General features: G+C 34.3%; 1 protein-coding gene across 1 annotated transcript in view; it reads right to left on the bottom strand.

Moving 5' to 3' along the window:
• Positions 1–18,404, bottom strand: part of LOC136838929 (putative uncharacterized protein DDB_G0275317) — a 31,409-nt gene extending 13,005 nt beyond the window's left edge. The window contains exon 1 of the mRNA XM_067104622.1: positions 18,354–18,404. Coding sequence (XP_066960723.1) covers positions 18,354–18,404 — 51 coding nt within the window. The remainder of the gene's footprint in view (positions 1–18,353) is intronic.
• Positions 18,405–18,675: the final 271 nt, after the last annotated feature.

Below are 18,675 nucleotides of genomic sequence, written 5' to 3'. Positions count from 1 at the left end.
TGACGTTGTTAACATTGGTACAGTGGGATTTACTGTACCGGAAATGGCCTCAAGAGTTCAGACTCCGGAATCATACCTGGACTTTTCTCTTGTATGACGAACTTACTGTCCTTTGGATCACACTATATATATGACTTAGCAGACTCCAGCGAATAAAACACGACTGACAATACGTTTTTCTCTACCTCAGGATTGGTAGTTATAGTACAACTGAACAGGGGAGTAAATGCTGACCCCAGTATCTTTATTATCTTTAACAAAGCAAGTGGTGGATTCTTAGAGACATAAATTTTCAAGTTGAAAGAATGTGTTTTGACCCTTCTGTTTGCCGTTTCCGACCAGACTATGATTAGTCTCGGGTTGTGAGACGCAAGTTTAAAGAGGAAGATCAATCATTCCGCGTTAAAAAAAAAAAAAGTCAGTTAGGTAATGAACGAATAAAGCAGCACGCAAGCGTCATTTTTAATTTGTTGCTATATATATTTAATATAAATACACACTCTGTGCTTTTTCAATTAGGGATATTGTGTTAATATATGTTATGTTCTGCTGTGAAGGAATGTGCGGCGAATGAAAATAATAACTAATTGAACGTAACAGTGACTTTCCTGTTTCTCTCTGCAGCCATCTCCAATTAGATGAAATGACTTCTGTAATAAAAACTTATTCGTAATTATACACACAAACACACACACATACAGTATATATATCTATATATGTATGTATGTATATATATATATATATACATATATATGTAAATACATATATACACACACACACACACACACACACACATATATATATATATATATATATATATATATATATATATATATATATATATATATATATATATATATATATATATATATATAAATACTGTATATTATATATACTGTATGTAGTAAGGGGAGTGAGTACAAATCAGTGTGCGTTCAATCATTAAGTGAAAGTGAAGACAAAAGGTACAGGGCTACGGACCACTGCCAACAAGAAGAATTTATTAGGGTCCATGTGCTGTGTCCCTTTTCGGCAATAACAATGATGGGTCTGCGGTAATATTGACCAGTTGACGCGGAGGGAGTTAATCTTTGTATAGCTGCCGCAGCTGCCTTAGGTTGCTGCTGCTGCTGCTGCTCTCTCTCTCTCTCTCTCTCTCTCTCTCTCTCTCATAAACACATGTACATGATATATATTTTTATAAATTGCTAATGATTTTTGTCAGTAATTTTGCATAATGAAGTCATGAAATCAGGATCTTCTTTATATTTTGAATCATATGAAATTTAGTGCCTTCTTTATAATGTGAGGCCAGCTAGATTAGAAGCTTTGTTATAAAAAGACCATGCAACTTAAAAACTGCTTTATTTTGTAAATTATTGTCAAATTAGAATCTCATCTTCAATGTGAAGTTACATAAATTTGGTCTCATTTTGCATTGAGAAGTCCAGCCAAATTTGGACCTTCTTTGCATTCTGAAACACAGCCAAATTAGAACCTATCCTGCATTGTTAAACCTACGTTAGGCACTAATTAAATTAGGAACTTCTCTGAGTTGTGAAGTTCACTCACATTAAAACCCTTTAAAACTAGAAGCCTTGATATAGTTGGAAGATCAGGCACATTTCATGACATGCATTTTTCGATTTTCCTGTGACTAATCGGAATTTAAATAAACTGCGATAAAAAAACATGCTGATATATATATATATATATATATATATATATATATATATATATATATATATATATATATATATATATATATATATATATATATATATATATATATTATATTATATTATATATATATATATATATATATATATATATATATATATATATATATATATATATATATATATATATATATGTGTGTGTGTGTGTGTGTGTGTGTGTGTGTAGATATCTGTACAGTATATATATATATATATATATATATATATATATATATATATATATATATATATATATATATATATATATATATATACATATATATGTGTGTATGTGTGTGTGTTTTTGTGTGTATATATGTACTGTATATATATATATATATATATATATATTATATAGAGAGAAAGAATTTGTTTGCCCCCCCCGTGGTCTAGTGGTTAGAACACCGACGAGATTCCCAAGCTCCAATATCAAACTCCTGGAGACTAGATTTTAGTCACGTATAGTTAAAACTTAACCTTAATGATGTACCTGGCTCAATACTAGTGTTACTCGTTGTTAAATCTTAATAACTTTTACAATTAATCGTTGAAAAACTTCGTTAGCCTGTTGTGGTCGATATTCATGTGATTTTAATATCAGGGGTTTTCATACTGGGATGAGAATTTTCTCTGTACAGTATTCACCGTATGAGTTTAGCCCATTGCACCAATACTCTTTGTTTGGATCCATTTAAGATGGATGTTTGCAGAAGAAAATAAAGTTTACTCTGTGGGGGGTACTTCCGGTTTGTTTTGGAAGTTCTTTAATAGGGTTGTATCTAGATTTTATGATAATTCTAATATTTCACTTAGAATATGACCGAATGTGTACTATTACAGCTCAGAGCATGAAAGATGTGTATTGCCGTGACATGGAGTATCAGCCTATTTGGCACTGATTTAATAAGTAGATTTTTATATGGGATTAACAATTTCTAGCAAGTTAAACCAGTTATCAGAAGCCATTTTGCTCTGTCAGTATTTGTCGTTCTTAGAACTGCTAATTCTGTTCAGCTGGTCCAGATAGACAAGTCGGTGGATGTTTGATAATCCAAGAATTCTCTGAGAAAGTATCCCGTCTCTGGAAAGTGGGCCATATTTACTCACACATACACCTCTGCTGGGTGTTCATAATTTACCACTTTATTGTCCTCGCCTTAGCCAAGGTAAATAAGATCTTATCTCGCCTTGTATATCCCTGACCAGTAAGACCTATATAACATTATATAACCTTTATAGCTCCCTCCTAAGGTCCCCGAGCGAACGCCCGGTTAGTGAGTGAGCGCAACCCCTCAATCCAGTGTTCGGCAATTGTCATTTTACGATCTGCCTTTACAAACGGCCGTTGTCGTTTGCGCCCTGGTTAGAACTCCCTGTTAACAGGGAGTCATACAGACTCTCTCTCTCTCTCTCTCTCTCTCTCTCTCTCTCTCTCTCTCTCTCTCTCTCTCTGTTTGTCCAGTCCCTCGTGAATGGCGCTGGTATATGCAGTAATGTTTTGTGTAAATAATCAAGATTTAAAGGAAATTTCGAACTACCATTGGGTGCAGGTTAAAGTGGCAATTTCTTATCATGGGTGTGACCTAATTTGATATATCCTTTTAGGAAATGTTCATTATCGTCATTATGTTATTAGCAATCTAAAATATTATTTCGATCATAATTACGTGAAATTTTCCTACTTTTACCAAAGACGTTTAAAATGATCTCTCTCTCCTCTCTCTCTCTCTCTCTCTCTCTCTCTCTCTCTCTCTCTCTCTCTCTCTCTCTCTGTATATATATATATATATATAATATGTATGTATGTATGTATGTATGCATCTATCCATCCAACCATCCATCCATCCCATCATACATCTTATTCCTTTAGAGATGGTGGCTCCAAAAAGTGTTATCTTTCTGATTCCCAGTAAGTTTTTTGAGATGATCTTTCTGGTATTAAGCATTGGGGCTTCAGTGTAATTCTTCGGTCAGCAGAGGCAATGTGGGACAGAACGAAACATATCCCATTCTGGCTCGCCCTTGAATTGAACCCGTGACCTCTTGGTGATGAAGAAAGTCCCAGCCGACTTGTAACTTCTTCCTATTCCAGTAGTTTAGGATAGTCTTTTAATTGTATTTTGCTCTGCAATCCTTGAAATCCAAATAGGGGCTAAATTATATTCACACCACGGACACAGCTGTAGCATTTATCGATGAAGTTGATCTATGTTGTAACTCTGCTCCTCACAGCCTCGGTGCAAAGTTGGTGTGCAGTGGAAGTTTTATCCATTGAGTTCCTATTGGAATATCAAGGCAAAAAAAAAAAAAAAACGGAGAATAGTAGGGAGAGACCCAGTGGTAATTATACATACAGGCACACACACACACATAGAACATGTATGTATGATTACACATACTTAAGTAGAATGTATTTAAATAGTAAGCATTCTTCTTGATTGTGACGGCGCCAGAGAAATAAAACAGTAACCGTCTCTGCGTTCATCTTTTATCTGCTTTATCAAAGTTGACCTCATTATTCAGAAAACATCCAGAAGTTAACCTCTTCATGTGTTTGGTCAGTCAGTTTAAAATTGACCGGTAACAAGGTGGAAGTACGTGGGACTTCCTAGCACTGATACAGTGATCCAAGACGAAATATTGCCCTCAACTTTTTTAGACTGATGGCAATTACATACGTCAGGTAACTTGTGATATCTGAATATTGCTTCCGTAGGAGATTCCAGGGACATCTAATATAAACGCATGGTGCCCAAGGGAAGAACTTTGCCTAGTAGACGGTTGTGGACCCCTTGGTGGGAGGAACGTCATGCTAAATGGCAGACAATCTTCCCCTTTTGAGAATAACAGCTGTCACTATTTTAACTCCTGTAGGATGCTGGGGAAATAAAAATGGTAGTGTTCATACTGCTCTGCATGGTATGTCAGTAGACCATAAAAGTGTATTTTTATTGCAAAAATGTGAGAGGAAGAAACAAGTACAGTGGTCTGATAATGACTTCGTTATCAAGAGGGTCTGGGTTTAACTGCTTCGTGAGGGGGTGGTAATTAACACGTTACATGAAATCTCATTGTGAATGTGTTGCCCTAAGTAGTGCTTTAGTACATAGTTGTCATGTGACTGTAGTAGGTTTAGCTAGGGAGGAGAAGGTATGAGTTTAGCAACCTCACCCCAAAAATCTGCTGAAATCGAATGGTTGCACCATCTGGAGTCAACACTGTAGGACTAATTAACAACATCAGTGAAATAAACACACATCCTCACACAGACATATATATATATATATTGTATATATGTGTATGTATACATACATATATATACACATATTATATATATGTATATATACATATATATGTGTATATATATGTATGTATACATACACACACACATATATATATGTTGTATATATGTGTATGTATGTATACATACATACATATATATACACATATATATGTATATATATATATATATATATATATATATATATATATATATTTATATATATATATATATATATATTTATATATATATATATATATATATATATATATATATATATATATATATATATATATATATATATATATATATATATACATACACAATGTTGTGCGCATTTGTGTATTGTGTGGGTGTTTATGATCACGACCATCGTTTGTATACAGCGTGTTTCCTCAGCAGTGGCCTTTACCGTGATATTTTAAAAGACAAGCAAGACACGCCTGTGAAGAGATCCTTGTCTCGCGAACACGCAATTGCCTCTTTGTTTTTTGGCACCGTTATCCCCGATGAGCCGTGACGTCCCGTGTCCTCTTGTAGTTCATTGTGACGAACCACCGTTTGTGATGTCAACCCTTGTGAAGTCACATGTCACATTGTCTTGCGGTGAGTCCTTTCAAGACAAGTAATCCTCTTCTCGGTTATGGAACCCCGTTTGACCAGCCGAAGCTCCGCGGTTCATCTTATATCTCTCTCTCTCTCTCTCTCTCTCTCTCTCTCTCTCTCTTCTCTCTTTCACAGTTCTGCCCAAGACCTGAAGATGAGGTCTTGGCTCTGCCTCTGAATGCTGCTTTACGTCGCATTTCTTGAGGTCGACGCAATGTTCTGTTTGTATTCTTCGCGTTTTATTCAATTGTTAAAGGGTGTTGGGTAATATTATAATTTGTTGGTTTGACTTTTCTCCTACATACACACACACCTATATATATATATAATATATATATATATATATATATATATATATATATATATATATATATATATATATATATATATATATATATATATATATATATATATATATATATATATATATATATATATATATATATATATATATATATGTTATATATATATTAATAAATAAGAGAGAGAGAGAGAGAGAGAGAGAGAGAGAGAGAGAGAGAGAGAGAGAGAGAGAGAGAGAGAGAGAGAGAGAGTTTTGTCACTTATACCCGTGACTTTTTTATACTCACAAGTGATAAGCCGCAAATATTACTTCCCTTTGGGGGTAAGTTATTTCCAAGGTGTAGTGAATTCAATACTGAGTTATATTTCTGGCTAAATATATGTACAGTATATATATATATATATATATATATATATATATATGTATGTGTGTGTATGTATGTATGTGTGTGTGTGTGTTGTGTTAGTGTGTGCATCTCGGTATCCATAAACGAGTGTACTTACGTGTTATACATACGAAGTGTGCCCTTTATTTTCAAGGTAAGTTCTATCCTTTCCACTGCTGGGATTATTGCGTTATATTTATTTTTTTTTTTTTTTGCTCCGCAGAAGTTCACATTCCCCTTCACACCCACTTTCTCACCATTCAGCTCCGGTTAACTTTGCTCATATAGCAATAATATTGATAATTACTGGTAAATATTTATTCCATTACGTTAAATTCAAGACTCTCGTAAAAGATGAAAATAAAAAGTCACCTTCAAAACCATTCCCTCCTCTCTCCTTCTCTCTCTCTCTCTCTCTCTCTCTCTCTCTTAGATGTGGAAGCACCTCTTACGTATTCACATACACTTTCATAAATCGTTATTCAACGAAGTCCCCCTTTCTCTTTTCTGTTTAGTTTTTGTTTCGTAAGATTTCATCAGAACCCCGTTTTGTCCCTTCTGGGTCATGATGGGTCTTCCTGTCAGCTGAAGTTGAAAAACAAGCGAGGTTTTGTTATGACGTACGCGAAATTATTCTTTTCCTACATAGTTTGTATTGGTGTGTGTGTGTGTGCTTAAAATGTCTTGATTTGTATTATTTTTTATTGATTTGGGGTTTGGAGTTGGGTGGTTATTCATCATCGACTTAATTTTCTGAAATTTTTAAAAAATCCCGTCAGTCTCTCAGGTCATTTGTCACTTTCAACGTTTTTTTTTTTTTTTAATTCATCTGTCCAGCAGAAGTTATTCAGCCCTCATTTTTATATTAGTCTGTTTATCTTCTGTTTCCAGCACAAACTGCTGAGTGTCATTTGCTTAAATACCATCGCAAGCAGAGCAAAACTCACTAACTTATGATCTACAAGTTTCCATGGCATGTTACTTAGGACTGGCTTACCAGTTTCATTTGTCTTTTCATTTGTTTCATTGTTTCATTTGTGTCTGTATCAGCATGGAACAAATGCACTTCCTCAGTACCTCAATACCTATACCTTGTCTAACACCTGAGCCGTATTTAGTATGAAACAGCACACTCAGTAGGGTTTGCTAAGGTTATTTGTTCACAAACTTTATTTATTGATGTAACTATTTTCCTTTGTGAGATTTCAGTCTGATGTTAGTTGATAAAATTTGCCCTTGGAAATTCTGGGATTATTTCTCTGTAAAATCACGGAAATACCTACTATGCTGCAGTGACGAACCACCGCTTTGACTTTTTCCTACATCAAGAAATTATTGGTACCCAAACTGCGTTTTCTCAGCGGATGTTATGACAAAGGCTTGACCAATGTACTGAAGTTGTTCATCTTTATTGTACTAATTTTTTCGGTGATCAGAAATTTCATGAATGCTTAAAAAAAAAGTCTCAATTTTTGTAATTATTAAGGCTTATTTTTGGGACTGACTATCGCTTAAAATATATATATATATATATATATATATATATATATATATATATATATATATATATATATAGATATATATATATATATAGATATATATATAGATATATATATATAGATATATATATATAGATATATATATATATATATATATATATATATATATATATATATATATATATATATATATATATATATATATATATATATATATATATATATGTACAAGGTATGATAATGTTACTGGAGAGAGGGTATCACAGTATGCCTAGGCATGACGCACTGTAGATAACACTAAAGATTCTTTGCAGCGTCCCTTTCAGGCCTGCATCTACATTTCATCTACATTGCTTTGTGTCTTTTATTCAATTCCGTAAGAACTGAACTCGACCTACCTAGCTGTCACACTTCTTTACCTAACCTTTGCTGCAATTTCAGTTTACTTTTATGAATAAAGCCTCTGGACGAGACTCCTATGAGAGTTTAGAAATGAGAGTTGGCGGACACGCTGAGGACTCCTTAAGCAGACGATAATAATAAGATGAAAAACAAAGAGAAGTATAAAAAAAATTAGTAATTAGTAAAGCATCCTGTATCTACAGCAGCGGTGATGTTCATGTCACGTGCTCCCTCATTGTCGAAACTTTTGGGTCCTTTGTCGTGGTGGATGTATCCAGAACTAACTCGCTCCAAGTGGCCGTTTGTTCTCCCAAACAATAGCAATTATGATTCAACCCATTGACAGAAAAGATTTCCTGTTTGGTCACCCTCCGTAAGCTGCATTGCAATATGGAGCTTCCTACCTCGTCCTTTCTTTCTCGGCCGTCTTGTGCATTAGTATTGGTCACCCGTCTCACGAAACGTCAGTATTCTGTCCGGGCGCCACGTTGTCATATTGCCCGGCGTCATGTCTTTTGTTTCCTTGTCTGTGTGGTTGAAAGATTGTTTACCTGTTTACTTGTCTGTGCAGTTGAGAGAATTGTTTCCTTGTCTACTTGTCTGTGTAGTTGAGAGAATTGTTTCCTTGTCTGCTTGTCTGTGTAGTTGAGAGAATTGTTTCCTTGTCTGCTTGTCTGTGTAGTTGAGAGAATTGTTTCCTTGTCTACTTGTCTGTGTAATTGAGAGAATTGTTTCCTTGTCTACTTGTCTATGAAGCCGAAAGATTGTTTACTGGTTTACTTGTCTATGTAATTGAAATATCGTTTACTTGTCTGTGCGGTTGAAAGGTTGCTTGCATGTTTACTTGTCTATGTAGTTGAAAAAATTGTTTACTTGTCTGCTTGTCTGTGCAGTTGAAAGATTGTTTACTGGTTTACTTGTCTGTGCAATTGAAATATCGTTTACTTGTCTATGCGGTTGAAAGATTGTTTGCATGTTTACTTGTCTGTGTAGTTGAAAAAATTGTTTACTTGTCTACTTGTCTGTGCAGTTGAAAGCTGGTTTACTTGTTTCCTTGTCTATGCAGTTGAAAGATTGTTGACTTGTTTACTTATCAATGCAGTTGATTTACTTATCTATGTAGCTGAAAGGCTGTTTACTTATCTGTGTAGCTGAAAGATTGTTTACTTCTTTACTGGTATATGTAATTGAGAGATTGCTTAATTGTCTACTTGTCTATGCAGTCGAAAGATTGTTTACCTATTTACTTGTCTATGTAGTGGAGAGATTGTTTAATTGTTTACTTGTCTATGCAGTTGAAAGATTGTTTACAGACTTACTTGTCTATGTAGTTGAAAGACTGTTTACTTATCTATGTAGCTGAAGGTCTGTTTACTTGTCTGTATAGCTGAAAGATTGTTTAATTGTTTACTTGTTTATGTAGTTGAAAGATTATATACTTGTTTACCCCGTCTATGTAGTTGAAAGATTGTTTATTTGTTTACCTGTCTATGCGGTTGAAAGATTGTTTACTTGTTAACTTGTCTGTGTAGTTGAAAGATTGTTTACTTGTTTACTTGTCGGTTTAGTTCATAGATTGTTGAAGCATGCTATTGTGAGAGATGATGCAATCCACCTGAGGCGATATGATCTCCTGCTTTAGTATGTACGTTATTTTTTTTTTAATGCCATTTGTTTTGGCACCCGTCACTAATTTTATCTCTATTATATATTACTGTTATCTCCTGTCTTGGAACTCTTTTGTTTTATAACAGCTTTTTATGTATGTTTCGAGTCATGTTGCGAAAGTTGATTGCTTTAATAATAATAATAATAGTAGTAGTAGTAATAATAGTAATAATAGTTAATACTATTATTATTATTATTATTATTATTATTGAAAAACAATTCCACATTTATGTATAGGTACAAATTTGTACCCATATATAACTGGATTTGTTTCTCCATTTCAAGACTCGTGCTATTATTATTATTATTATTATTATTATTATTATTATTATTATTATTATTATTATTATTATTATTATAAAAAATCACCATCTATTATATAAGTATATACGTACAGCCCATGTATAACTTCCAGAACACCGCTATTGGCAAAATATACAGCAAAGGCATCAGGAGACGTCTTACAGTATTTCATCTATTTATTTCGATACCGTTTTGAGGCCAAGCCCCATCATCAAGCTGAAACATACAAACATTAAATAATATAAAATCGACTTGACTAATTGATATTATATAAGGTAATTTATTCAGAAAGAAACTAAAATACTAAAAGAGAAATACTACAGTAAGTGCCCTTCAAGGAATAGGACGGAAGACGAGTGAGTCACAAAATACATAGGTTGAAAGTAAGCTCATGCCAAGAAGAGAGGGGTGGCGGTCTTTTGACTGTTTAACTCTGGAATTACTTGTTTAATAATAAAAAGAGATTCATAGATCGCAAGCTGTTGCGGGGAAGAGGACCTTGTCAGAATTTTGAATTGTTCTGATTGGATGTTAGATTTACATTTATTGGCATGGTTCCGAATATTAGAGCATTCTGGAGACGCCAATCGAACCCCAGTGCGATAACTGACACCCCTACGGCAATCAGTGCGAACTCTGAGGAGCCTGCGAGAGGATTCAACATATTTTTCCCGATTACATCGAGGACAAGTAAATAAATAGACCGCATTTTATTAAACAAATAGTTCCAGAGTTAAACAGTCAAACGACCGCCACCACTTTCTTCTTCGCATGAGCTTACTTTTAACTACGTATCTTGCGACTGCCACTTGTCTTCCCTCCTGTTCCTTGATTGGTACTAAGCATTTCCCTTATAGTATTTTAGTTTCTTTTTAAATAAATTACCTTTTATGATACCAATTAGTCGAGTCAGTTTTATATTACTTAATGTTTGTATGTTTCAGCTTGATGATTAGGCTAGGCGCCGAAACTTTGCCGAATTGAATAGATGAAATGCCCTTTGCTGTATGTATGTATGTATATATATATATATATATATATATATATATATATATATATATATATATATATATATATATACTTATATAAATATGTGTATATATTTATATATATATATATATATATATAGAATTTTTATTTTTATATATTTTTGTTGTAAGAGCAGACATCTTAGCATTTAAGTTTCTCGCCATTTTGGACGATGCTATCATTCTTAGTGGAACATTGCCAACTAAATTCTCTCTTTATATGTTTTTCCGCATCCGTGTCACGGAAGTGATGAAATGGCTGAGGCTGAAGTCAAGTGGAAAACAAATTCAATCTGTTATCCAGATTACATTTACTGTATAATTTATTGACTCTTTTCATTGCTTTCTAATTTAGGAAGCAATATCAAGAAAGCTTCATCGAAAATATTCGCACTGGATGAATGAAAACCTAGCGTGGAAACACCCAGAATGAAAAAATCGTCTAGGAAGAGAGAACTTAAAGAAAAAATGTGCTGGAGAGAGAAAGTACGGAATCGAAAATGTTCTCCCTGGAAGAGACAATTCCAGAGGGGAAAATCCAGAATCGATGATAGTCTTCTTTGAAGGGATGGAAATCCAGAACTGCACAAAAGAAATTCACTACAACGAAAGAAATGATATCCAGAACCGAGAAATATTTGCTCTGGTGAAAAGAAAGAGAGTCCAAAAACTGAAATACTAGCGCTGGAAGAAGAAGGAGAATTTCGCTGCGAAGCGTCCTTCCAGTCTGGAATCTGTCAGTCGTTGTATCAGATATTTGAGTCATCATTTGCTATCTCCATTCAGCCTTCCTTAAGCCCTCAGGGGACAATTACCCTGATTGGGTTCTCTCTCTATAGCTCCTCCCCCTTTTCTAATCTACCCTCATTTCTCCCGTTTCCCCTCGTCGCACAAGATGTGACTGGTAAATTGCCCTGGTTGGACGGTTAGTTTAAGACTTAGACCTCTGCGATGTCGCCCTAGTTGTCGCTGCTTAGTGTTGCAAAATGTCTGGTTAAAAAAATTCGGTCTTTTATTTATTTTTAATGGCTCCTACACGCACTCATATATATATATATATATATATATATATATATATATATATATATATATATTATATATATATTTGTTTATTTATTTATTTAGAAAGAAAGAAAGGAAGAAAGAAACTGACAATAAAATTTATAAGGAGGTAATGTGGAAGATGAAGATGTATGGTGTGAAAGGTAAGTTGTTGAAAATGGTCACTCAGTGTTTATGATGAGGCGGGAGCGGGAGAGTGACTGGTTTGGTGTATAAGTAAGTCTGTTACAGTGTTGTGTTTTATGTATCCACGGATGTTTAATATCCTGATAGATGGAGTCATGCAAGAAGTAAGAAAAAAGAACAGTTTGTGTGAGGTTGTAGCACAAGAAGATTAGTTGTGAGTTGAGTGTGGATAATTGATATTAGGAGATGATACAGCACTTACAAGGAATAATGTGAATAGTAAATGTAGGCAAGAGAAAGGTCGCGAGGGAAGCTGGAGCAGTGAATGTTAAAATGGCTGTTGGAAAAATAGTAGTATTTGATTTACATAGGTATTTGCAATTGATAACATACAGTATAGTGGTTTGATGAGAGAAGAGTGGAGTCACAAATTAAGTTAAACAAAGAAGGTAGCAGGATTTATGCAAAAGCTTATGAAGAAATTTGAAATGCTTAAGGAGACCAGGAGAGGAAAGAATGAAGGGGTTTTCGATTTAACGTGCACTTATGGAAGTGAAGATTGGTTGTTGAAAGAGAATACAAAAAAAAAAGTTCTGTTGATATGAAATATTTTCATAGAATATCTGGCGTAAGAGTGGCTGAGAAATGTGGAGATGTATAGAAGTGGCAAAAGATAGTTGAGTATGTGAAAGGCTGGATCAGTGTTGTGAGATGGTTTGGTCATGTAGACAGAATGGAGGGCAGCAAGTTGGTGGAAAGAGCGCACAGTTCGGAATATTAGGAGTGAGAAAGAGAGGAAGATCTAGAAAGGGCTGGATAGATAGTGTGACAGAGATATTGGGGAGAAAGGGCCTTAGTAACCAAGAAACAACGGAATAACATAATATGGGTAGTTTGTTCTCTGTGCTGCTGGGGATTACCAGATATTTTCAAATGTTTTACGATGCAGATCAAGCAGTTTGTCTCCGTCTCTTGTGTACCCGGATCTCTCAGGCAGTTCCTGTGTGGTAATATCAGTATACAGTTGAAGAAGGAAACAAAGATAGAATTAAGAATAGACCCCAAATTTAGATTAAGCAAAAAGGTTATTGTGTCTTTAAATAAGCAATATAAATTTATTATGGTAAGATTTAATAAAGAAAGAATATGACACACACATACACACACACACACACACACACACACACACGCAAACACACTCTCTTGAACATTATATGTGGTCCAGAGTCGTCGTTGGATCTAATATTTATGTTGTACCTTCAAATAAAAACCCGTGCTGGATATTCATGGCTCTTCTTAGGAAAGTAATGCATGAAATATGACGTGATTTTTTTTTTAATATGAATGCAAAAGGGGCTGCGAGGGCTAAGAATAGGAGAATGGAAAAGTGGATGATGTTACGGGATTGTATGAACATATTTTTTTAAGTATAACTCAGACTTGATAATTGTATTTGTGGAGATTTTCAAAGTGTAGCAATAGTTTTGTTATAAAAGATATATAAACCGACATTCTTATGGCTTTCCCATGTTTATTTAGGTTATTTGTTTATTTTCCGACTTTTTTCTTTTAAGTATTTCTGTATGTGGAAACTTACTTTATATTACAGTTCATGCCTTCTTAAATTTGTTCCATACGAATGAGTGCTTATTTCGAATTGTAATGTTTACAGGAAAAATTCTCTGTAGAGAAATTTAGAAATTCATGTTCTTATATTCTCTGTTAGAAATTGAGGGTATCTGATTCGGATGTTGGGATTCGAATAACCTGAAATTACTTGGATAACTTTGTTATAATCTTAACTTTTATTTTTGTGTGAACAGTTTGTAATAATTTCCTTTCTTACTCTTCTGTGTAGTTTTTCTAATAATTTTCTTTTACTTTCGTGTGAAATTATTGTGATAAGCCCAGTGTTTACTTTTGTGGTATCAATCAGTAACCAAACTGATATTTATCCAGACATATAGGCAACGAGAAAAATTAATTTTCTTGTTTCGCCAGAGTTGTTGATTGTTATTCTTCCCCAGAAAATTGTTGAATGACGCCTTCAAAAGATGGAACTTCATTTGCGTGAAGAGAATTGAAATATAATAAAAATTTTTATCTTTCTTCGGTGAGAGTTAGTTGAACGTATCCCATACCATATTTTGAAACTGCATCTTACAGTAATGATTGCATATTCTCTTTCTGGTAGGGGAGTAGTGTCGTCAGTGCACCTCACGCGGTGCGCTGTAGACGTTACTTAAGGTTCTTTACAGCGTCCATTCGGTTCCTAGCTGCAACACCTTCCATTCCTTTTACTGTACCTCCTTTCATATCCTCGTTCTTCCATCTTACTTTTCACCCTCTCCTAATAATTTTTTCACCGTGCAACTGCGAGGTTTTCCTCCTGTTACACCTTTCAACCTTCACTCTCAATTTCCCTTTCAGCGCTGAATGACCTCGTAGGTCCCAGCGCTTGGCCTTTGGCCTATATTTTTTACTGCAATTCCAGTTCCATAATATTTTTAGATATGTTAATAAGTTAAGTACACCTTAGTTTAACCAGATCTCTGAGCTGATTAACAACTCTCCTAGGGTTGGGCCGAAGGATTAGACTTATTTTACGTGGCTAAGAACCAATTGGTTACTTGGCAACGGGACCTACAACTTATTGTGGAATCCGAACCACACTATACCGAGAAATGAATTTCTATCACCAGAAATAAATTCCTCTAATTCTTCATTGGCCGTCCGGAGAATCGAACGCGGGTCTAGGAGAGTGCTAGCCGAGTATGATATCGATCCATCCAATGAGGAACTCAGATGTGTTAAAATCAGCTACCTAAGCCGTAAGAAAGAGCACCAACAGACAGACGCAGCCACCGACCTCGCACGTCCAGTCAGAGAAGGAGTCGGGCGGAGAGAAATCTGGAAAAGGGCGAAGGAAGGAAGGAAGGAAGGAAGGAACTGGAAGTAAGTCTGCCGAGCACAGCGGCAAGATGTGGGTTGAGGGTCAGGCGTAATGTAGCATATATTTCAGGATCGGATTAAGGTCGTCAGTACCCGGCTGCCGGGGGATCTGGGCTAAGCCGCTCTTGATACCCTAACACCAAACAGTGTACACAAAAGGCGGGCCAGCCCGATTTCCCCGCATCTTAGCGATCTCATCTTCGGAGGCTTGGCTAATTATCCGCCGGGTTTATTCGGATTATTTGCCCCTTTTGTTTCGTCCCTTCCTGCATTTTCGTCGTCGATGTTTCCACGAGAAAATGTTGCATGACTTTTTCGTTTTCTTCTTCTTCTTCTTCTTCTTCTTCTTCTTCTTCTTACGTACATATGAGACCTGAAATGCATGTAATAACCATTTTTAATTAAATAAAGAATTTGACTTCTTCTTCTTCTTCTTCTTCTTCTTCTTCTTCTTCTTCTTCTTCTTCTTCTTCTTCTTCTTCTTCTTCTTACGTACATATGAGACCTGAAATGTATGTAATAACCATTTTTAATTAAATAAAGAATTTGACTTCTTCTTCTTCTTCTTCTTCTGCTTCTTCTTCTTCTTCTTCTTCTTCTTCTTCTTACGTACACATGAGACCTGAAATGTATGTAATAACCATTTTTAATTAAATAAAGAATTTGACTTCTTCTTCTTCTTCTTCTTCTTCTTCTTCTTCTTCTTCTTCTTCTTCTTCTTCTTCTTGCCTTTTGATCTCTGTGTTTACTGCTTAGGACTTTATTCATCTTTTATCAAGCATTATTCCGTCTTGTTTGCCTTCTGTGATTTTGTTCTCTGTATCGACGAATGATTTATATAATTATATTATCCGTACATCATACCTTCAAGAGTTCCAAAAATTAATCATCAAGAAATTAACTATTTTCTTAACTTCATTTATTGACTGTTTTTTCATACGAGGGATATTATGATGTTTATATACCTTCTGTATTCATTCACCTAGAAAGGATAGATACAAACGGCCAGTCGTATTTCAGTATGCAGTATGAATCTATGTAAAATGTTCTTGGTCTTATTTACTGTGCTGTCATTACTTACACGTATGCTTCACCCGAGGGTAAAAGATCTAATTGCCGGAAAAAGGTATTTATAATCGATGATGGAAGCTAACGTTTTAATGCAAGGTCGTAGATTTTTAGTTATTGCAGATTTTTACCAAATCATTATTTATGTTATGAAGATTTTAATAATAATAATAATAATAATAATAATAATAATAATAATAATAATAATAATAATAATAATAATAATAATGATAATAATAATTAGAAAATACTCATAGCATTAATCTTGAAATGGAGAAACAAATCCACAGTTACGTATGGATACATATATTTAAAAATAAGTCTCTGTAGAGAGCTTTCGGGAATCTGTTCGACATATATGTACCCATACAGAATTGTCGATTTGTTGTTCCAATAATAATAATAATAATAATAATAATAATAATAATAATAATAATAATATTAATAATAATACTAATAATAATATCATCATCAGCATCAGCAGCTTGCAGTTAACTCTGGTAGTACCTCCGTGAAACAGAGTTCGCATGAATTTTTATTTATTCTAGTTTTAATTTTTTCGTATAGATCGCTGTTCGTATTTGTTTTCAAAGTACTGATGGATGACTCACCTGAAAAATATATAGCCTATGTAATTACAGTCAAACTGAAAATGTTGTACTGGCTTTTAGACTGTTAATGTAACATACCCTTTCCCGAATCACTTCCATGTCGCTGGGCTGTATTTTCTTGTCAAAGAATTGGCCTTAAACGCTCTCAAAATATTATGAATTTCTGTCGTCTTGCGCTAAAGTATTCTTATTCCCAGATCTTACATTTGCTGGAGCTCTACAGAATTTTGAAAAAGCTGGCGTATTATCTCTTTTGCACATATATTACAGAATTTCCTGATGGTAAAAAAAAATTAAATAAATAAATAAGCCATTTGTCGATGATAACTCATCATACACAGAAACATCTTTGTCTTGTATTTGACAAGAGTTTTGATCGTGAGTTTTGCAAAAACTGCGGAATTAACGCCTGCCTAGCACGAGGAAGGAATTCTGCAGTCAACTTATTTTGTTTGTGTTCATCGCAATTCCGTTCTAATGCACTTTTTCTAAGCTACATTGTCTGTTATTAATGAAAAATTCTGTAGAATTAGTCTTTCCGCTTATTTTACCCTATTTAGATAGTTAGATGAACGAACTGTTTCCTTGTACTTAAAGCTGAAAAATAAACTGGGATCTCAAAGAATGAGATGGTTTGGATATGTAATGAGAATAAGACGACCAGTAGGAAAAGGGTCAGAAAATCATGGAACATGGAGTATATTGCAATAAGCAGTTTTACTATCGGAATGGCTAGATAGAATTTTATGATAGCTTTAAAAACTTCAATATTTCCATTGCTTCAATAAATGCTCATCATTTATTGTTCAAGAATGGGAAAAGTAAAACTGCTGAAGCTTTGTTTTCAATTTCCTTGAACTAATAGTTGGTTATTTATGTGTATATATATGTATGTGTATATATTTATATATATATATATATATATATGTATATATATATGTATGTATATTTACAAAGTCCTCATACAGAAATATAAATTGAATCCTAATATTGATTCCTGCTAATGAAAACCCGAATTATAACTAGATTTCTTTACAGCAGATATTTAATTTGCTTTCTTGTATCCACAGACAAGTGTTCGCTTTATTCGTATATTTACATCATTTCTATTTTACGTAGAGCCAGTTCATTAGATAAAAGGGCGGGTCAGTACTAAAAATAGCCTTTTTCTTTTTATTTTTCAGTATATTTATTATAAATTTAATATGCAACTATATGAAATATACATGAACTGTGTTTTATAACTTAGTTTTTTAACATTTTTTTAAGTTGCTATCACATATATTTTATTATTATTATTATTATTATTATTATTATTATTATTATTATTATTATTATTACGAGCTTGATGGCGTGTACTACGGTACGCTGGAATCCGGCGCTGCCCGTCATGTTTCCCCTACCCTCCCGATCCCCTTCCTACCCTGCCCCCACCTGGGGCGGACAAACAGGTTTGCAGGAGGAGTGTGGATGTGTCATGTCTCCCTTACCCTCCCGATCCCCTACCTACCCCTCCCCAACCCTGGGCGGACAAACAAGAAAGATACATTGGATTTTATTATAATAGATTATTATTATTAAGAATGTAGTTGCCCAATTCTCCTGTAATGCATTTTGTACTCTCTGCTTTACTGCCATCTGCATTTGTTAATGGCTCTAAGCT

The sequence above is a fragment of the Macrobrachium rosenbergii genome, chromosome 5 (genome assembly GCF_040412425.1).
Source record: "Macrobrachium rosenbergii isolate ZJJX-2024 chromosome 5, ASM4041242v1, whole genome shotgun sequence".
NCBI classification, from domain to species: Eukaryota; Metazoa; Arthropoda; class Malacostraca; order Decapoda; family Palaemonidae; genus Macrobrachium; species Macrobrachium rosenbergii.
The sequence above is the reverse complement of the archived record's forward strand: the minus strand, read 5'-3'. Positions and strand labels throughout refer to the sequence as shown.